Genomic DNA, 20197 nt, shown 5'->3' on the forward strand with positions numbered 1-20197 from the left:
TAATATACGACCAATTCTTGCAGGGTCTCAATTTGATAAACATGGAAGGTAATAACAGCTTGAGAGAAAAGGACGAAGCCAAATTAGGCACAACATTAAGAAAAATCATAAACGTGCATGATGAACCGATCGAGTTCCATTACTTGAGCAAGCACAAAGCAATGAAAGCGAAAAGAAAACACAAGAAAGGAAAAGTAGAACTTCAACAAGCATAATATTATGTGCATCTGTAATTTTAAGATATTTAATTTAGATTATCATAGTATTTTATCTTAAGATTTATCTTATTATTTAGAATTATCTTAAGATATATATTTATTTATCTTTTAAATTTATTCATTAAGTAATAAAAATTATTTATGTTTATCATCATCACTTAAAATTTGACTAACTTATATAAAAGTTAGCTCATAACTATTATGGAATGAAGTTGAATCAAATTAAATACTAAAGGTTGAATTTTTTTTGAAAACTCGTTTACTTTCTTACTTATTAATTTAGTATATAACAGATAAACAGTTCGTTGAAAGATCAACAAAATGAAGATCCGATCCAAAGAGGAGAGAAACTTCCTCTAGAAAAAGTATAAACAGATGGGGTGGACATAAAAAAAAATTAATTTCATAGTATTGTTAATTAATTAATTACAAATTTACAATATATTTAAAATATGTTTAGTATATAAGATTATATATAAAATAGAATTAAATTAAATAACATCATTTTATTTTATATTTGATGCGGTAAGTATTAGTATAGGATGATATTTTTTATTACCATTTTTCTCATCATAAGATAAAAGGTAGATGGATTTTTTTTTGTTAGTCCAAATTATCTTTTATCAAAGTAAAAGTAATTTAAATGTATATAATTTTGTTATAAATATAATTAAAAAAGGTTTTACACAAAGATAAGTATCATAAATTTTTATTAAAAATTCAGCATGTCTACAGCATGTTTTGATGGTATCCAACATCATGGTATGAAATTATGTAGAGATAATCTCCAAACCTTTAGTCTAGTGGTTAAAGACGTTGGAAGAGACATCAAAGATTTGATTTCGATCCGATCTTCCTACCCTTCTCTTTACTTGTACGAAGGCTTTACTCTCCTAATATAACAAAAAAAAATTATGCTGAAATAAAGTATCATAAATATAAAATCACTGGCACACATGCATAAAATATTAATTGCATTGGATCATTATATGTATTAGATTGATCAAGCTCTAAGGTATAGTTTTGGAATAATCATATCTTAATCATAAGGATAACATCTTTATTTTCTTATTTTTTGAAAATAGACAACATCTTTTAATAAAGAAATAAAAAAGCCTTATATATAAGGAATCAATTTTTTTTTAATAATAAAGAGGTCAAAATTAAAAATCCTTTTCCAACTATATTTTTTATAAATTTAAAATTGAATCTAATTACTGAAATTAAGAATTCAACATTTTATAAATTAAAAAAATTATAATAATTTTAATATAAAAATATATTAATTCAGATAATTTGTACCAAAAAATAATTAAAGAATAATAAGGCATTTTTTATGTCCTAAAACCCATAATGTAAATAACAAAAGTAAAAAAAAAACACAAACAAATTGTCGAAAAACATTATACATAATTTATTTATCATTGTAAGTAGAACAACTCACCAAAATCTTTGGCATTTACCTTTTTTTTTTTTTTTTCATGATTTAAGTAGAATTAAATAACCCCTTTTTAAAAAGTAGAAAAAAAATTTTTTTATCTTGATTTGAGTCACCTTTTCACCAAACAACGGGCTCTTAATCTTTAAGTGATCGGATATGATTGGAACAATCATGGATATTTCCTTTCCTATTTCTACTCAATAACAACTGTTTCGTCCCAAGTATACTTCTTATTCATATCATAACACTACCGTATATTGGCACAAAACCCTAAACTCTAACTCTTTTTATTTATTTATTTATTTATTTCAGCTTATCGGGGAGGTGTTAAAACAATGGCGAAAGACAAGCCGCTGATGAGTACGATAAAAATTGAAGACATTCATAGGATGGAGAGTTGCATGTTCTGGCTCGAACGGGTAGCTATTTTGACTCAAGTTATGTTTCCAGGTCCCCAATATCTCCTGTCTTCCACTGCTTTGCTGCTTCTTGTCACCAACACTATTGACATTGTTGTCTTCGTTGAACGACAATTCATCCGCCCTTTCTTTTTGGTAAGCACTAATATTTTTAGTGTTTTCATTTGATTGATACTTTTACTACTAGCTTTAATGATTTCATATTCGTTCTCTTTTATAATATTATTGTTTTAATTTGGGTTTTGTTTTAATATTTTGTTTGTTTTTTATATAGGAACCTGAAGCAATATTTTACATTGAGCGACCGGCGATTTTGCTTTTGTTGTTGCATTATGTTTTTCCTGGTGGACGTGCTTATGGAGCATTCATTAGCTTGGTCGTCTTGATATTGACAAATTCTCTTATGATTAATCGTTACTGCAATATTCGAGAGTTAGACAAAAAGTTGCCCACCAAAAGCCGGCTTTCGTCTGAAACCAACGGTACCGTTAATGCAAAAGTAAGTATTGCTTAAACTTAAGTACTTAAACGTATGTGTGTGTGTTTTTTTTTTTTTTTGGCAGAAATTGAAAATTTTTTGAACTTACTTCAAGTTAGTGATTAATGGTTTCAAGGAAACTAGCAAGGGTGATCATCAGGAAAAGATGATGGAAATGGTCATAATCAAGGACGGGTCGCTGAAAAAGAAAGTTGAGTTAACCAGGAAGTGCGAGGATTGCAGGAAGCTAACATGGGAGGAAGCCTTGGAGCTGCACTGAATTCTATTACCAATAACCGTGAGTGGCTTCTTGATTACTTGTCGTGTTGGGATTCCTCGAATGAAGAAAACGGTGAAGCTTTACGGATGAATAGAACTACTTTTGAAACCAACACCTCCATTGCCATGGTGGTGAGTGCTTAATTATTCCCCCTTTTTTCCTTAATAATGTTTGAGTTTCCTTTTTCTTTCATATTGCGTTCTCTCGCTTCTTGTTTGCCAATTGCCATGTATAATTTAGTTAATTGGAAGTACGTAGAAAGATTCAATTTGATTTCATATATATGTGGATGCAATGGCTTAATTCAAAGATTTAGGCTTTTGGCATAAACTTAAATCGTGGTCTAACTTCTATTGGAAACTACCCAAATTTCTAATGCCGAAAATAATGTTGTCTAGGAACTTACCAAGGATGGAAAAGTGAAGAAAGAGGAAGTTATGGTTGCAGATGAGGCCATGAAAGAGGAATCTGAGATTAAAGCTAAGACCAGAAACTCCGTGCAAGGTCCTACAGGATTAACTAAGTGGTTGAACAATGCTTTATCAGAGTGTGATTCCATATTACAATCACGTTTATGTGTGAAAGAGGAAGTTGCGGGCCATGGAGAAGAGCTCAAGACAGCGGAAGATGGACTTCAGGAACTGCAGGGAAATAACAAAAACATAAAGACAGAGGAGGATATTCAGAGTGTAGTGAGTGTGACAGATGAATTCGAGAAAATAGAGGATGATCTGAAGGAAGAGAAAGTTGCATGCAATGAACGACTGAAGAGAGAAGAAGATGAACTGCAGGAAAATAGCAAGAATAGTTCTGAAAGCAAGGAGTTAAAGATAGAGGAGGATGATCAAAAGGAAGTTATTGCAATGGCAGATGAAGTGAAGGAAGCAAAAGATAAAGCGGAAGGTGTGAGTGACCTTGAAGGTGATAACCACAGTTGGGAAAACGTGCAAAATGATCTTAGTGAAAAGCTCTTTTATGCATGTGAATCTTCTTTCGATCAAAAGAAAACAGATAAAGTTGAGGAAGCAAAAGATGAACAAGAGGCCATAGGCAACTGTAAAAGTGATGATGACAGCAGTTGGGAAGAAGTGCAGAACATACCGGTGAAAAGCTCGATGCTGCAATTGCATCTTCTGATCAAAAGAAAACAGGTGAAGTGGAAGAAGCAGAACAGAAAGAGGAGGCTACAAGCAACTACAACAGCAATGAAAGCAGTTGGGAAGAAGAGCAAAACAATCTGAGTAGAAAGTCTTGTGCTTCAATTTTGCCTATCGAGTTTTTCCAAGAGCAATTGCATGAATATGTAGGAAATTCTCTTGAGCGAGAAAAAAGGAGTTGACTGAGAAACTTGAGGTTCCACCTAAATTTTGGAAGCAGTATGAGGAAAATTACTACAAGCTGAAGAAAAAGTTTAAGACTGGAAGGTCCTGAAACCGATGAACTGCTACAAGGTATGGAAAGACAAAGAAAGATGTTTATAGAACTTGAAAGCAAGTGGGGTATGGAGAGCTCAAACCTCAATGCAAAACTTGACTCTGCCAATAAGATCTTACAGCGTTACCAAGTCATGGAAAAAGAGTTTGCAGAAGAGCGCCTCAAGTAGGATGAGGAAAAGGAATATCTCCGAACAAAGCTGGATGCTGTGACTTGGTCTTTTGAACAACAGCGCCTTAAATGGAACGAGGAAAATAAAGACCTTACTGACATGCTTGATGTTGCTACACAGTCTATTGAGAACTACACAGCCATCGAAAAAGGTTTTGCTGAAGAGCGCCAGAAATGGGATGAGCAAAAAAATGTTTTGAATGCAACCATTAGTCACGCTGATGAAAACGTTCAGTACTGCCAAACACTCGTAAAAACATATGCTGAACGTTGCCAGCAACTGGCGACGCAGTCAATTGAGCAACATTTCTGGTATCAACACACCCTCAACGAGCTGACGGTAGAAAGAGATACTCTATCTTCTAAGCTTGTTGCTGCAACCTCATTAGCTGAATCTTACCAAGCCTGGTACAATTTTTCAGAAGACAACAGACAATATTACAAAGACTGTTTTGAAGAATATGAAGAAAAAAATCGCAAGTTAATGGAGGATCATTTCACTCTCTCTTCAAAGCTTTAGAATGAATCTTCATTTGCAGAACGCTACAAGAGGTTTGTTCAGGAGCTTGAAGATAAATGCCGCAGGTTGGAGGAAGAGAAAACTGATCTTACAGCCAAACTTTGTGCTGCAAAAGTATCATCTGAGCTTTATCGATCTTGTTTGCACGACTTTGTTGCATAGGCTTTCCTGTATATTTCATATATTGACTTTAGGTTTTGATGACTTGATTTCCTGGGATTCTTTTGGTGCTTAGGCTTTTATATTTTTACAAGTACCTTTTCAGTTTATGACTCGTATCATCTATCATGGCGGTATTATTAACATTCATTGGACAAAAGTCTAATTTTGGGCTTTCAGTCTCTGAATGTTTTTCAAAAGGCTGAGCTTGGAAATGATAACTGAAAATTACTTGATAAATCTGAAAATAATGCAGTCTATACACTTGCACCAATTTCATTACAGATGTTTATAACATCATAAATTCAACCAATGGATCCCAGGAACGACAATTTAATGTGGATAATCCTTTAGAGAAACAATGTAAATTTGTACGTGAGGGAGAAAAAGTTTGATCCATCCACCATTTATTTTAGAGCCTTTGCTTTTGGAACATGTAGTACTCTGAAATTTGAGCACATGCCCGAGGGAGGTTGTTTCTAAATTCAGGAACTAACCACTAAAAGGCCTATCCAAGCAAAAGCTGGATCTCCATAAAATGGTAGCATAACAATATGACTTCTATGAGTCTTCACTGAGGTGGTTTATTTTCAGAAAGGAGGCCATTACCCCTGTTTCTTTTAGAAGAAAAAAGAGGTAATTTTTTCAATGAGGGAAACTGCAATCTCATGATATGCATAGAAAAAGTTACAATGCTACAATTTGAACAACAAACTTGTTGAAAGCTGCCTCTTAAAGGAATAACATGAACCGACTTGCTAAACCCAAATTCATAAAAGAGTCTTGGCTCTTAAAAGAAATAAGATGAATCAACTAAACTTAACATGAATTCATAAAAGACTCCAGCCAGGGATTCTGTGTCTTGAACCTCATGTCAACAAGCACCTAAGTATGCATTTGGTTCAATAATAAAGATACATATCCCCTTCTCCAAGTAAAACCAAAAGAAAAAGGAAAACTAGATATCAAGAATCAAGACTTTTAAGGCAATAATCATTTAGTTAATTCCCATTAATCATCTAACACTATTTCTTCTAAATATGGTAATTGGCATTACAAACAAGCAATCATGGTAACTAATCTTCTTTAATGAAATTAAGGATTTGTTTGGTATACAAGATTATGATAGGCTAAGATAAGATGATATTATGAACAGGATTAGACTAAATAATGTCATCCTATCTTGTGTTTAATGTGTGTAAGAATTAGGATAGGATAATTCATTTATTGGTCAAAATTATCTTTCCTCAAAATTTATACAACTTAAATTATTCATGTAATTTTTAAGGGTATAATAAGACATGTAAGTTTAATCTTATGGATTAAAAATAATCTTTTCCACTTGGGGAAGATTAAATCATCCTATACCAAGAGGATGATTAATCCTTCTCGCAATCATATCCCTTTTTTAAGATATGAACCAAACATAATATAGAATGATTATCATCCTATTCTATCCATCATCCTATGCTCCAAACATGACCTAAACATACTAAATTATAGTTTTGATGCAAAGATGGGATTCCGTAACTTAAACGCAGCATTAAACCAAAGTTGTTTCAATCACAAGTTCAGTTACCAAGTCTTCAACAAGTCAACTGGTCTAAATCATGCAACAGAAAGAGTAAAAAAGGTAGTGACTAAAGACAATGGAAATACGAAATTTCAATATACGATGAAAATAAGGGGAGAGGTTCATGTTAAATCCTCTACAAACATAGACCAGAGCAGATATCAAAACAACCAAACGAAAGGCCAATGTCTCCAAAGAAAGCAGCAGAAGCGCATGATAAAATCGACATTCCTATCATATATATCAACATTTTGACTTAAACGCTTCCCTATCACTCGAATGCCCACTGGTTCTCCCTCCGAACCTCCTCTTCTTCCTCTGGGGTGAAATCATTCCTGATGTTGAAGGTCTTCCGGATCTCCTCCGGTGTCTTCCCCTTGATAATGTCAGCAACGGTTTGGCATGTCAAGTCCAATAAGCTCTTGATATTCAAATAGTTCGCAGCCTACAAACAACCCACCAAAAGAAACCCAAACAAAGTCATCAATAAGAGTCAGAATTGTAAGTTGGAAGTGAAACGAAGGGGCAAAAGAGGGGAAACTAACCAGGATGACGTCAAAGAGGGTTTTTTGGTCAACCTTGACAAAATCAGCATTCCAAGCATTGAGTTCATCATCGGGGTTCTTTTCCTTGTCGGCGGCGGCATCGACGCGCTTCTTGCAGTACTCAAGAACCTTGGATAAGATCTTGCTGTTGACGTTAGGGAGAGGGATTTCGTTGTCAGCGCAATCGTCTTCGATCATGTGCTTGATCGTCTGCGATTCAACCGCCACCGCTTCCTCCACCTCGAAAGTCTCTCCGTCGGAGCTCTTCAACATTATCTTCTTCGAAGTTGAAGCCATTGTTTTCTTTTACGATTCTTTCACCACCAGCGGCAGAAACCCTAATCCAAGAAGGGATAACAAAAAATGACGTTTCTAGAAGGATTTAGGGTACAACTATACGGTGTCGTTTTTATGTTTTCGAGGGCAAACCCACTTCGACGAATTTTTTTTACCCTTTTTTTACTTTTACTTTTGTAACCACCTCCGGCCAGTATTTTTTTTTTTTTTTTTAATTCAAATCTACTTTGTGTTTGGGTTCAAAATCAAATTTTGATATCACAACTCACAAAGATCCTCTAACATTTATTAATCATTTAATATAGTTTTTATTTTTTATTTAAGAATTAATTTGACAATTACTATATTTTCTAGTTCCCTAAAACTAAAACAAAGCATAAAAAGGGGTTTCAAGTTTCACCAAAGCGTAGCCATTAATGATTTAGGGCATGGATTGTGCCACTTTTTGGAGTGAAAAAAACAGAAGAAAATGGTCAAGGTAGAGAAATTGTTGGATGGTCAATGCTATTGTTCAAATAGGTGATCAATCCATGAGTGCAAAGTCATTTATATTTGAGGAAATTGTAAAGCTGTTCTTTACAAATTATAAGACAGCAAAATGCAGCACATAAAAGGAGTACTCTTCATAGGCAAAATATACATGGTAATTGCCATTGCAGGCTAAATAACATAGTCTTACTACAGCCCCATGCTTCACATTCACTAGAACACACTACTTGCACCATCACGGGGACCGTCCGGTGCTTATAGCTTGGAAACAGGCAAACCTGAGACAAGAAAACATGATTTGATCGATGAAGATGAAGTCATGGACTCACACTTCCTGGCCGCTGCAAATTTTGAGAAAAAAGAGTGATAATGTCTGAAATCTGAATATTATTACCTAATGCTTTCGCATTGACAATGCTTGGACATGCAGCAGGAGGTGGAGCATTCTCGTTCAAGAATGGTTCTACTCGATTTGGGTCACCCCAAATTGGATACCCTTTGATCTTGCCCTGTAATGCAGATGGAGAAATCGTGGCAATGCTTAGAGACCGAAAGAAGAATAAACAGATTCTAATAAGTTCTATCTTTTTCCTTAATAAATGGCAATCAGATTTAAACTTAAGAGAAAGTGTGAAGCAGTTTGTTACCAAGACATTTAGAGCAGCTAACTTTGCCATTCCCTCGCGAGTCCACTGCTTAAGCATGACAAAACAATTACAATCTGATAGCCGATAGGTGACTCCAACCTGATAGGTGAATACTAGCAAACATTACCTTGGAAGCAGAAGCAATGTGTGGTACGATGACAGCATTCTTCATCTCAGCAAGCCCAGGTTTCATGAAAGGTTCATCCTAAGGCAACATCATTAATGAACAGTCATGTACTAGCTTGAGGGTGGTTTTCATGTGGTTGATTGAATTTGAGATTAAAAGGTTTGTCAAGACACCTCAAAGACATCAAGACCAACTCGAAACATAGGATTTTGCTTCAGGTGCTCAACAAGAGCTACTTCATCTACCACTGGGCCCCTGCTACAGTTCACAAGGATAGCCTCCTGCAAAAAATAAAATCCAATTCATATTTCCTTGAGCGATGCATACTTTCAAAGTTAATTGTCAAGTACAACAGAGAAGTTCACCTTCTTCATTGTTGCAAGCCTTTCTTTGTTAATCAGATGATAGGTGGTTTTATCCAAGATCGGGTGGAGACTTATCTACAAAAAGCATTAGTAGCAATCGCTCTTATTAGCCAACATGGTTCAAACTTTGCTTTAAAAACAACATTAAAAGTTCTCAGCAAATAAAATCCTACCACATCTGCCTCCCGAAGCACCTCATCCATAGTTGATGCTCTTTTCCAGTAAACAGGTTGCTCTCCTCTGGCCTTCAAGAACTCACCATAAGCTGCAATGGGGAAACATACAAGTATCATAAAAGAAGATTTGACATCAACTCATCAACTTGCACAAAATACCTGTGACAAACTTCTCTAGCCGTGTAGCTTGGTAAAGATCATAGTAAATTAAGTTCATTTTGAACCCTTCAACCTGTTATAAGATTGGCAAACAGAACCTCACAAATCCAAATAATCATTTTTATTTATATTTAAGGCTACTAATTTCAATGCGTTGCAAACATTTTTCAACTTCAATGCTCATACAAACTAGCACATTAGTATCCAACTTATTTTAAAAAAATTATCTAAATTCTAGCCTAGGTTTATGAAATCTGATGTGAAATTTAGTTAGGAAGAGATTACCATCATCCTGGCGTACGCAGATCCAATACGACCAGCTCCAATAACACCAACCGTCTGTCCTTTAAGTAAGTTCCCCACAAACCTGCAAGAGAAAAAAGTGGAATTGCACAATCACGATGTACGTGACATATGGAGTGTATCATCTATGCACATCAAAGGTGAAAGATAAGGTATATTTGGTGGGCATACAGATGAGGGAGCCATCCGTCATATAAGCCTGCCCTCATGAACTCATCTGCTTCAACGATTCTTCTAGCAGCTGTTAAAGAAAGAGAAGCTGCTAGCTCCGCTGTTGTTTCTGTGAGTACCCCCTACACCGAATTAGCACAAACGTTAACTCAACATTTCTATCCCAAAATTACTAAACCAACTTCGTGACCATTTTCCACAAAATAAAACATTAACATCCATTACTCCTATGGACAAGATAGTTATGTATTGTTTTAGAATTGCAATGCACTGACTATGAACGTATTATCAGGGTTATGGAAACATGCCCAGATATGATTAAAGTAAACTATTCGAAAACAGAATATAAAGATGAAAGGATAGAGCTATCTGGAACTATGTGGAAAGTGAACTTACAGGAGTATTACCAACTGCAACACCATACTTGTTGGCGGCATTAACATCAACATTGTTGTAACCAACAGCCATGTTACTAAAAGCTGTGCCTCCTGCTCTGCTTAAGGCCGCAAACAAAGTCTCCCCCCAGTCTTCGGTTAACTATAACACAAATCCCAAACCTCAAAAACACAAAAATGAAACAAAAAAGAATCCAAAACCAAAATCCCATGAAGAGAATACCTGTCCAATCACCCCATCGCACTTATGGCCAATTAAAGCAATGATATCCTCAACGGACAAAATTGTTTTCTTCTCGGTACATATCTGGAAGAAAAAGAGCAAAATTTTATTAAAAAAAAAAATGTTTTACCAAAAAATCAAAAGAAAACAGAGGATTTAGAGAAGAGATAAATAGGATTACTTCGACGCGGCAATCTTGCTCGATTAAGAGGTAGATCCAGCGAGTTCCAGGCATAGACTTAGTGCTAACAACTCTGTATTTCCCATTGGGGTTCCACACTTCAATTGACACTGGCTTTGCCATTGAAACCAGTTAGTCAAAAACAGAGTATATCTCTTTCCGTAGCTGAACAAAAGCAGAGCAGAAACAGAGCTTTTAAAATTTCGGTTACTCTGTTTATGGTTTTTATAGCAATGGTTTGGTATGGTGAAGGACACAAGTTTAAATGGTCCTCAATGGAGAGATCAGAGATAATAAATCAAGAGGATTGTTGACCGTTCTAAATCATTAACTATTGGTGATAATCACGTGAGCAAGATAAAAATGTCGTTTGGTTGAACATGTGATTTTGATCCTTTGGGATAGAGGGTGGTCGAGTTAAGGGTTGAGGTGAGTTTGGGATGGAGCGTTGGTTTTGTGGTACAAGATTATTGATGACATGGCTTTTGTTAATGGATGACACGTATGAGGAACCTCTATCCTTTTTCTCAAATGACGGAAATAACCTTTATTTTGGTGGACAAAAACAAAATGGGATTGTTCAAGGTTAGCCGAAGGAAGAACAATGAGACTGAAAAACCAGCCCATTTTGTATATGCGAGTTGGGTTTGAGAATTGAACAAAGGAACTACGACGCGAGACGTTGGGCTGTAGACCTGACAGAAAATATACTAGTGGCAGGTGCGTGCCTGTGGCGGGCGTGGGCTAGCGTGAGGAGTGTCTGTGTAAGACCGGGGACGAGCCATGGTTGGGTCTACACGGGGCCCTTGAGGTGTCAAGTTGCGGACTTCAGCAAAGGAACACAAGCACTTTTTCAGTTTAAGAAAATATTATATGAAAAAAATATAGAAAGTTGGTGGTTTTAAATTTTAATAGTAATTATATATATTTAATAAAATAAAAATATATATTTTATATTATTATAAGTTATGATATATAATTTTTATAAAAATATAATATAAATACATAAATGATCATATCAATGAATGAAATTGATAATATCTAATTCTTTGAACCTATTATTTTGAATAAGTCTAAAATTCAAAATCTAGGCCAACTCTAAGTCCCACAAATGCTGCCAACTTCACCAACACAGGCCTAATTGCACAACCACCTCATCCTCATGTTGCTCTCCTTTTTACGTTTTCTTCCCTTCTTAATTGCAAATTCCCACAATAGCATATTTCAGATTTGCTTTCTTTTTATGGTTCAAACCTTATTTCCTCTAATTTTCTCTTACAATTAATACTTGTATTAATCTTTACATGCAAAGTGTAAAATATCCGAGAAGTGAATGATACGCTTTGCTTAACCAGATGTTGTGGACGCAAATGAGGCCATATGTTCAAGGAAAGCAGTCAAATCATGGACAAATTGTACAATGCATCATTTTCCTTCCTTTTTTTTTAGAAACCAATTTCGCCATTATTACTCTTCCACTAAGGTTTACAGGATTTAATTTCGAGTGACTAAAGCTAGGGTTTAGTATAATTTAATTAGAGAATAAATTTCATACTGACAATATAATCCCCATTTTCAATTTTCAGTCAAGACTTTATCTTGAACTGCCCAATTCTCTGTGCTAAAAGTCTTTTCCTTTTAAAGCCTTGACTTTGGTAGAGATAAACAAAGGAAGGCATGGAAAGGCTTCTATACACGTCTTCTCCAACCCCTTTGGAAATCTCTCGAAAGCCCTTTCTTTTTCTCTCTCGACTCCGCCGATTCGACTCTTCTAGACTCAATTTCCTTCCTTCACTCCCCCGACCAAAACTCAGGCGAGTCATCTCAATTTCATGCACAACCGATAACCCACCTCAGTTTTCTTATCCTCAATTCAATGAATTGCCTTCACTCGGTTCTCCCCGAGTCGACCCTGCAAATGGGCCAACACAAAGTTCCAATTTCCTCAAGCCTATTGCAATTGGAGCTTCTGCGCAAAGGAAGGTATGGTTTTTTAGTTTCAAGTTTACTTTAATTGTCTCGTAAATTCTTTAGAAGAAGAGCATGATTTCACAAATTGAGCTTAAGAATGGCTAAACTTTATTGGTGTTTAATTCTAATTTCTAAAGCTTTCTACTTAAAAATTAATGGTTGACATGGGATATCTAGGCGATGGAGCAAGGGGAACAAGGAATTTAGCAGAGTTATTTATTAATATCATCATTCCATCTGAATTTGCTTATGATATTGTATCGTTTGATGCTTAACTAAACAATGTAAAACGTGAAGAATTTGAAATTGCCAGGGAACTGCATATTGAGTTTCTATTAGTTCGATTTTAATTCTAGTTACTGCAGACAGAGATGAATTCCAAATTAAATATGATTGCTTCTGCACACATTTGGAATTTTGGTCCAATCAGTTAAACGTAATGGTAGAAAATTGGAAAAGTTGGGGTGAAACTAACTTTAATGAAGAGTCAATTTTTTTCACACTTCTTGTTAAATGAATTAGGTCTAGCCAAACATCATGATGAACAAAAGTTGAGTTCATGCCTTGCACATGTCACTTGCATATGGAAGATTATAAAAGAGTCATCTATGTTATTTGCTGGGGAGGCTTATCATACTATGAACAAATTCTATTTGTCACGGAAACACTTTCACCATCTTTTTTCACACTCAAGACTCTTGTTTGAGGAATCCTAACTGAAGTTTTATTGTTGTGAGCATTGAATTACTGATATTGTTATTGGCTGAATGTGAAACCTTTTACAATAAGTAGAACTGAAAGAACTCATGCATTTGGAATTTTTGAATTTTCCACTTGCTGATTAATGTGATTCTGAGATCTGGATAGGTGAAAGAAAGTGTGGGATAAATTATGAACAGATGTCATTTTTTGTGCATATTCTTGTAATCCCATGCATTGCATGACAGTGGTATACCTTTTTTATGCATTATATCACAGTCAGCATAGTGTTTGCAGTTTTATTAAGAAAAAAATTCTCTGTGGAGATTACACATAGTGTAGTCCTCTTTATTGACAAATGGTACAAACATTTTTCTTTTCTAAAAATGTTTCAGGCAATCACAGGTGGGATGTTTGTTGCTCTCTCTGTCATTATCATGTTCTTAATTCAACCAATTTTTGCACCAGCAGCTTTTGCAACCTTTCAAACTGCTGCTAAAACCAGTGGAACTGCTGCTGCAGCAGTTGGGGGCAGAGTAATCCGTGCTGAATTACTAAGTAGTGCATGGACTGGTTTCTTTTCTGGTTGCTTGCACACCCTGTCAGGCCCTGACCACCTTGCTGCTTTGGCACCATTATCAATTGGCCGTACTCGAATGGAAAGTGCTGTTGTTGGAGCTCTTTGGGGCTGTGGCCATGATGCGGGTCAGGTTGTCTTTGGATTACTATTTCTACTTCTAAAGGACCGCCTCCACATTGAAGTTATCCGGACTTGGGGTACAAGAGTAGTGGGCTTAACATTGCTTGTTATTGGGGCTATGGGTATAAGGGAAGCTTCAGAAGTTCCTGCCCCTTGTGTTGCCTTAGAAAATGATGAGTGTGATGTTAGTGTTTATGAGACACTTGAAAACCCAGCAGTTGGGAAGAAGAAGATTGGTTTTGCTACTTTTGCCACAGGGATCGTCCACGGGTTGCAGCCAGATGCACTGATGATGGTTTTGCCAGCACTTGCTTTGCCATCTCGCCTGGCTGGTGCTGCATTCCTTATTATGTTCTTGCTTGGAACTGTTGTGGCAATGGGAAGCTATACTGTGTTTATAGGCTCATGCAGTCAAGCATTAAAGGATAGGGTGCCCAGAATTACTGAAAAACTTACTTGGGCTTCTTCCCTTGTAGCAATTGCTCTTGGTATTGCCATTCTAGTAAGCCAAATTTTTGGATATAGTCTCTATTGATCCATCTGACCCACCGGCATCAAGATATGCATGGAGCTTCTTTAGCATTAGGGAAGATGTTAGAAAGGCAATTCAGATTTGTTTAGAGCTATATTTCATCTGCGCATCAACTTTAGCTTATTTTGTTTACTTCACTAGTAAAAGTGTTCGAAAAATTCTTTTATCATGGTTAGAATCCCATGTTTGTTAAAGCCATAAGCGAGTTATTTCTGCTTTAACTGTTTGATGCAAGTTCATGTCACGATTTCAAGCATGATTATTAGTCAGGCCAATTTTCAATAAAAACATGAAAATCTGGTTTGTTTCTGATTAAAGATGTTACAATTTGCAATTTGCAATTTGCTTTTTTCCTTTTTCTTTTTTCTTTTTCTTTTCTGAGTTCTTAATTTAGAAGCTTGCTTTTTCATTTCCATTTTAAACGAAATAGAGAATCAAGAAAAAAGCCAAAAAGTCCAATAAGACTTGTCTGGTAGGAAGGACTGAAGGAGTGTATGTAATGGAATTAGCTTTCCAAATGAGTTAACAGTACACTGGGACAGAGAGGGTAGGGTTGTGAATCTGACATAGTATTCAATCTCTCTCTTGTCACTGCCAAACCCAAAAATAATTGCCATAAATCAGACCAATTTGAATAATCAAATCAACCTTGCATTCCATATGCTACCACTGCTGCCTATTGAAAGGGTCTGGCAATAACTCCAGGAATGGAAAATAGATGCTCTGTCCTATTCCTGAAATTTCTGTTCAATTCATTGTTTTTTTTCCTTGTTTAAATACGTTTTCGATCTAAACCCAGACTACCTAAAAAGGCCAAAAATAAAAGAGGGAAAAAATAGAGACCAATATCTAACATCCACATGGGTTTATGTTCACCGTCATCATCAGATTTTCTGTTTTGTTCCTTTTTTTTTTCTTTACTCACTTTACCCGGAATTTTTTTTGCTACTGCTTAAGAAATCAAGGCCTCTATACAAGCTTTCTTTGCCGTTCTACAAACGGGGCAAGAATCAAGAAAAGCTGCACAATCCTTGCATGAACAAAGATGTCTGCAAGGAAGGAACAAAACGCACGAAGTTCGAGAATTGCAGCATTTGCAAACCATTGTCATCATCTTTCTTGGTCTTTCTTCGTCTTGTTCTTGTCCTTGATCGGCAACAAGCCCTGCAAAACCTCTGTTTTCCTCTGTTTCCATTCCTTCTCTGTTCACTTCACAGCATGATTCTGCATCATCTACTCCATTGTTAAAACAAGAAGAAGCTCGCTCTCTTAGCTGTTCAATCGCGTTGTTTAAAGACAGTACCATTGCTTCATTTTCCTGTGCCACTATTTGCCATGCTTGGTTCTCCATCTCAAGTTTCTTCAACAGATTTTGTAGCTCCATTGTTTTATTTGTTGCTTTTGCTATCTCTTCATCCTTTTGTCTAAGCAAAAGAGATGCCTTTGATTCAATTCTATTTACCATGACTGCAGCTTGTTGCTTTCTTTGTTCTTGCAGTAACAACCTCAATCTCTCGTTCTGAATGAAAGTAAACAAAAAATTATAAACAACCCAATTTTTAAAAAAAAAATTAAAGAAAGGATCTTTAAACAGAAATCAAAATAAAGATTGTTTTATGTTTGCTCTACCTGTGATGTGATAAACTGATCAATCTCATGTCTTTGATTCTCAACTTGAGAAACCGTGCTTTGGCAATACATCATTGATTCACGATTGTTGCTGTTGTTGTTGTTCTTCAAAGGGGAGGGAACAAGACTGTTGTCAAAATAAAGACTTTGATTCCTTGGCTGCTGATTTTGAAGTTGCTGAAACTGTTGCTGTTGCTGCAATTGTTGTAGCTGCGATTTCTGTTGAAGACTGAAACAAAATTGATTAAACCCACCAACACCGCCACAACCATTTTCAATCCAATCCTGAGAACCGGACAATGGAAACCCAATATTATCTGAATACAACTGCGCTTGTATGGCCATTCTCTACTTTTCTTCAATCAACCAACCAACCAGAAACCCCTCAAAAGAACAAAAAAAAAAAAAACCTTTTCTTTTACCACATATCAGATCAAAAACTCAAACGGCTTTTCTCCTTTGGATCAAAGAAACTAAAGAAACTCTCTATCTCCCCCTCCTTTTGTTTGATATTCCAAGGACGCATAGGAAACAAAAAGCAGATCAAGGGTGGTGGTGTATATTTATAAGAGAGGTATATGGGGTGAGGTCAGAGGTGTGAAATCTATATATATATATATATATATATATAATATGAAAAGAATGGGATGAATTTTGATTGTATTCAAGTAACTGAAAAAACCTTGAAAAGGAAAGAGAGAGAAAGAGAAAGCCTAGGAGGGTACTATTTTCTGCCATATTTTTCTCTCATAAGAATCGTATAAAAAGGCATTAAATGAGAGAGAGAGAGAGAGAGAAGAAGGACACCAAATTACCAATGCCATGTATGGGACGAGGTAAGCATCGACGTACACATGCAGATTTTATGAGTAAACTATTATGGGGTCAGAGATTTCAGAGGCGTTTTGTTTGTTTGTTTTGCTTTGAATGAAAATAAAATAAAATGAAAATTCCATTCCAAAGTGGATTTATTTATTCGTTTCTTGGGTGAACAAAAGAAAGATAAACGCTTTGAATTGGTCAGATATATATATATATATATTTTTTTATTTTTTGAGATAGGGTTAAGGAATCAGAACTGTGTGTCAGTTCAGTCATTTGAAAAGCCTGAAAAATGGGATTCTTATAATAATTCTCCTTTATTTTTTTCTTCGATTTCTGCATTTATTTTTTGGAATATAAATAATTTATATAAATTTATTTTTTTTCGATGTCATCGAGACTTCGTTTTCCATCTATTTTTGTCATATACCGCAAATCTTTCAATTTCTTTTTTTTTTTTTTTAGATTATGATTAAAAATTTAAAACTTTATATTTCTAATTTTAGAATTCAAAACCTTCGATATTAAAATCAATTTCAATACTATTTGATGATTAATCTTTTAATTTTGCCACGTCAGAGTTGAAAATTTATTTAGCAAGAAAGACTATCTGGAATCCAGCGTAAATCATAGGGTTCTTAGTTAACATTGCCAAAATAAATGAGAAATTATTGGGTGATTTTAATGAGAAAAGTAAAAAAAAAAAAAGGAGGTCCACTCCTTCAAGTTAGATTTGGAATTTTATTATAATTAGGTATAAATTTTGTTCGATAATAATCTAAACGACTGAGTTTTTAAGGAGATAAAATCAATGAAACACACACAATTTCTAGAAACAGTCAAAGCAAATTTTTAGGGTTAATTTATATACATGCATGAAAATAAATGCTAGTTGAGTTATGGAACAAATCTAAACCCTAAAATTAACTACCCTTCACTGAAACTAAATTTGAAGATATTTTTAATAATTACATAAAATTATCTTGTATACTAAACTTTCACTATATTTGCTTATTAGATTGTGAATAAAATTAATAAATTAACATAATTACCAAATGAAAATATCTTAGATCCATCATAAAATATTTCATAAAATTTAAATGTAATCGAATTTTATAAAGTCGTAATCCAATAAAGTCATATGATAATAAGCTATATATATGTTTAGCAACATTATATATAAGGAAAAGAAAATCTTACTTTAAATTTTATCCAAAAGCTGAAAGGATGAATTTGATTCCCTTGAGAAGAATTGAACTAAATTTGGAGAAATTTAAAGTCGGTGGATTTTGCCCCAAATCCCCAAATCCACAACAACCCCTCTTCCACCCTAGATTTCTTATCTGATAAATTTTTTAGGCCAAACCCACATTTAAAAAAAAAATATTTTGCCCATGTGATAAAAAAGGCTTCTTATATTAAAGTAAAGATAATGATGCCTATGCCAAAATTTTGCCTTTTACCCCTTTTCTGTACATTTATTAGTTACTATATACGTTTTAACAGTTCATGTATCTTCTCAATATTGAATGCTCCTTACTTTTATGGTAAAGAATCCAATAAAATTTTTTTTTATTTTTAATATTTCTTTAAAGTAATGTGTTATTCTGACAAAAAAAAAAGATAATTTCTCAATTAAAATATATTTGGGTTTTTTGCCATTGAGTTGTTGTTCAATCAATTCTGATCAATTAAAAGAAGATAGATATAGTTCCAAACTATAACTCAATTATCTAACCATTTGAATTTGAATTGCCTTTGAGAAAAGGTCTGATATCAATATCGTCAATGAGTTTGGTTGGGGTTTGTACTCATCGCTTTTTGTGACAAAGATAAAATGGCCTAATCTGATATAGACTAGTTGCCCCAAAAGCAAGTTTAAAGTCTAAATCTCTCTCTAACATATACATATATATATTTGAAAATAGCCCATGAATCAAAATTTCATGTAAAACAGTGGAAATTACTTGGCAACGAGAATCTATAACTCTTTTCGTGGAAGATGATCCGTCGCTCTTGTACTCCACCACATGCTTGAACTTGCCAATACAAAATCAACACTTTGTCCAACGGATCCTAAATCACGGAAATTTTGTCTAATGTCAGGAAGATTCTATAGGGGTCCAACATGCAGAGAGAGAGAGAGATGAAAGTCCATGGAAAAATCCTGGTTACAGAAACGCAGTTCCCTATGGGTTTTTTTTTTTTTCAAATACTGTTACATTTACGTATATAAATATACTAAAGGGGAAAAGGGGTGGCTATCTTTATTTTGAAAGCGTTGTTGCCGTTTGAATTCGAGGAGGAAGCAGAGAGGAAATTAACATGGTGAGAGCAGCAATGGCACATATGGAGTGGGGGTGGCCCCATGTATTGCTCACCAACCGTTACCTCGTGAGTCCTATTCTTATTCCCCCTTCATCATCCCTTTCCTGTCTGCCAGGCTATTCTGTATCCTTTGGTAGACCATCTGAAATTGTGAAAACCCCTAGATCAACCGCAAGTCCCTAGCTAGCTCACTTCACCTCATTGACCAGCTACTCTTTTTTTATTATTTTAATTTGGGATTTTTTGTTTTTTTGGGGTGTTTGCAAAAATTCAAAGCCCATTGTCCTATTTGGTGCGAAGTGTTGCTGCAACTTCCCAACTACTTCTCTTTGTTTTCGTTTGCTTTTGGCAAAGTGATTTGATATAGACACACTTGGGGTTCTCAACTCCTCACTTCCCATAATGGAGGCCGTCCCCACTTCAAAAGTTGTGTTTGAATGATGCTTCTTAGGCCGAAACTATCAGCATTGAAAGGGCCACCAGGCCTTCTACTTTCTCCATGTTTTTCAAATTGATGATGATTTAACCCTTTCTTGTGTAGGAAACACGTTCATTACTTAATCAGTGGTTAATATAAATGCACTATTCTATTAACGAGGAGGTGAAATGAAAGTTTGACACACATTTCAAGCATCTGTTTGTTAGGACTTAAAGTAAATTTTTTATTCGAAATTGTTGATATTTGATTATTAAAATTAAATATTTCTATCAACAAATCACGTAATTATTAATTAAGATTTAAGTA

The 20197-nt window shown here is 35.0% G+C and overlaps 5 protein-coding genes across 5 annotated transcripts; 2 read left to right on the plus strand and 3 right to left on the minus strand.

Annotated features, from left to right (window-relative positions):
* Nucleotides 1–1971: 1971 nt before the first annotated feature.
* On the plus strand, nucleotides 1972–5228 carry LOC149519876 (uncharacterized). Its single transcript, XM_089745303.1, has 4 exons — nucleotides 1972–2213; nucleotides 2353–2577; nucleotides 2676–2967; nucleotides 3235–5228. Exons 3-4 carry the CDS (start codon nucleotides 2809–2811, stop codon nucleotides 4075–4077), a joined length of 1002 nt encoding a protein of 333 aa, XP_089601429.1. The 5' UTR covers nucleotides 1972–2213; nucleotides 2353–2577; nucleotides 2676–2808; the 3' UTR covers nucleotides 4078–5228.
* A 1533-nt stretch (nucleotides 5229–6761) lies between these two features.
* On the minus strand, nucleotides 6762–7617 carry LOC111308220 (SKP1-like protein 1A). Its single transcript, XM_022906534.2, has 2 exons — nucleotides 7239–7617; nucleotides 6762–7138 (listed from the first exon to the last, which is right to left on the minus strand). Exons 1-2 carry the CDS (start codon nucleotides 7533–7535, stop codon nucleotides 6965–6967), a joined length of 471 nt encoding a protein of 156 aa, XP_022762269.1. The 5' UTR covers nucleotides 7536–7617; the 3' UTR covers nucleotides 6762–6964.
* Nucleotides 7618–8066: 449 nt separating this feature from the next.
* On the minus strand, nucleotides 8067–11029 carry HPR (hydroxypyruvate reductase). Its single transcript, XM_022906536.2, has 13 exons — nucleotides 10772–11029; nucleotides 10591–10674; nucleotides 10369–10509; nucleotides 9973–10094; nucleotides 9784–9865; nucleotides 9499–9571; nucleotides 9337–9428; nucleotides 9164–9238; nucleotides 8972–9079; nucleotides 8799–8876; nucleotides 8672–8716; nucleotides 8419–8533; nucleotides 8067–8302 (listed from the first exon to the last, which is right to left on the minus strand). The coding sequence occupies exons 1-13, from the start codon at nucleotides 10892–10894 to the stop codon at nucleotides 8280–8282; spliced, it is 1161 nt and encodes a 386-aa protein (XP_022762271.1). The 5' UTR covers nucleotides 10895–11029; the 3' UTR covers nucleotides 8067–8279.
* Nucleotides 11030–12309: 1280 nt separating this feature from the next.
* LOC111308741 (chloroplast protein FOR GROWTH AND FERTILITY 2-like) lies at nucleotides 12310–14907 on the plus strand. The gene is made up of 2 exons (XM_022907310.2): nucleotides 12310–12754; nucleotides 13837–14907. The coding sequence occupies exons 1-2, from the start codon at nucleotides 12449–12451 to the stop codon at nucleotides 14674–14676; spliced, it is 1146 nt and encodes a 381-aa protein (XP_022763045.1). The 5' UTR covers nucleotides 12310–12448; the 3' UTR covers nucleotides 14677–14907.
* A 231-nt stretch (nucleotides 14908–15138) lies between these two features.
* Nucleotides 15139–16893, minus strand: LOC111308742 (putative BOI-related E3 ubiquitin-protein ligase 3). The gene is made up of 2 exons (XM_022907311.2): nucleotides 16303–16893; nucleotides 15139–16192 (listed from the first exon to the last, which is right to left on the minus strand). The coding sequence occupies exons 1-2, from the start codon at nucleotides 16645–16647 to the stop codon at nucleotides 15626–15628; spliced, it is 912 nt and encodes a 303-aa protein (XP_022763046.2). The 5' UTR covers nucleotides 16648–16893; the 3' UTR covers nucleotides 15139–15625.
* Nucleotides 16894–20197: the final 3304 nt, after the last annotated feature.

Source organism: Durio zibethinus, chromosome 2 (assembly GCF_047325235.1).
Source record: "Durio zibethinus cultivar Kanyao isolate XHJ-2024 chromosome 2, ASM4732523v1, whole genome shotgun sequence".
Lineage (NCBI taxonomy): Eukaryota > Viridiplantae > Streptophyta > Magnoliopsida > Malvales > Malvaceae > Durio > Durio zibethinus.

What these genes read in the sequence shown, in the direction of transcription:
- LOC149519876 (XM_089745303.1), top strand. Translation starts at nt 2,809, where the DNA reads ATGGGAGGAAGCCTTGGAGCTGCACTGAATTCTATTACCAATAACCGT. An exon ending in ACACCTCCATTGCCATGGTG is followed by an intron (nt 2,968 to 3,234) that starts GTGAGTGCTTAA and finishes AATGTTGTCTAG; the next exon opens with GAACTTACCAAGGATGGAAA.
- LOC111308220 (XM_022906534.2), bottom strand. Translation starts at nt 7,535, where the DNA reads ATGGCTTCAACTTCGAAGAAGATAATGTTGAAGAGCTCCGACGGAGAG. An exon ending in CCCTCTTTGACGTCATCCTG is followed by an intron (nt 7,139 to 7,238) that starts GTTAGTTTCCCC and finishes GGTTGTTTGTAG; the next exon opens with GCTGCGAACTATTTGAATAT.
- HPR (XM_022906536.2), bottom strand. Translation starts at nt 10,894, where the DNA reads ATGGCAAAGCCAGTGTCAATTGAAGTGTGGAACCCCAATGGGAAATAC. An exon ending in TGCTTCGGGAGGCAGATGTG is followed by an intron (nt 9,239 to 9,336) that starts GTAGGATTTTAT and finishes TGCTTTTTGTAG; the next exon opens with ATAAGTCTCCACCCGATCTT. An exon ending in TGTCAATGCGAAAGCATTAG is followed by an intron (nt 8,303 to 8,418) that starts GTAATAATATTC and finishes TTCTTGTCTCAG; the next exon opens with GTTTGCCTGTTTCCAAGCTA.
- LOC111308741 (XM_022907310.2), top strand. Translation starts at nt 12,449, where the DNA reads ATGGAAAGGCTTCTATACACGTCTTCTCCAACCCCTTTGGAAATCTCT. An exon ending in GAGCTTCTGCGCAAAGGAAG is followed by an intron (nt 12,755 to 13,836) that starts GTATGGTTTTTT and finishes AAAATGTTTCAG; the next exon opens with GCAATCACAGGTGGGATGTT.
- LOC111308742 (XM_022907311.2), bottom strand. Translation starts at nt 16,647, where the DNA reads ATGGCCATACAAGCGCAGTTGTATTCAGATAATATTGGGTTTCCATTG. An exon ending in ATCAGTTTATCACATCACAG is followed by an intron (nt 16,193 to 16,302) that starts GTAGAGCAAACA and finishes ACTTTCATTCAG; the next exon opens with AACGAGAGATTGAGGTTGTT.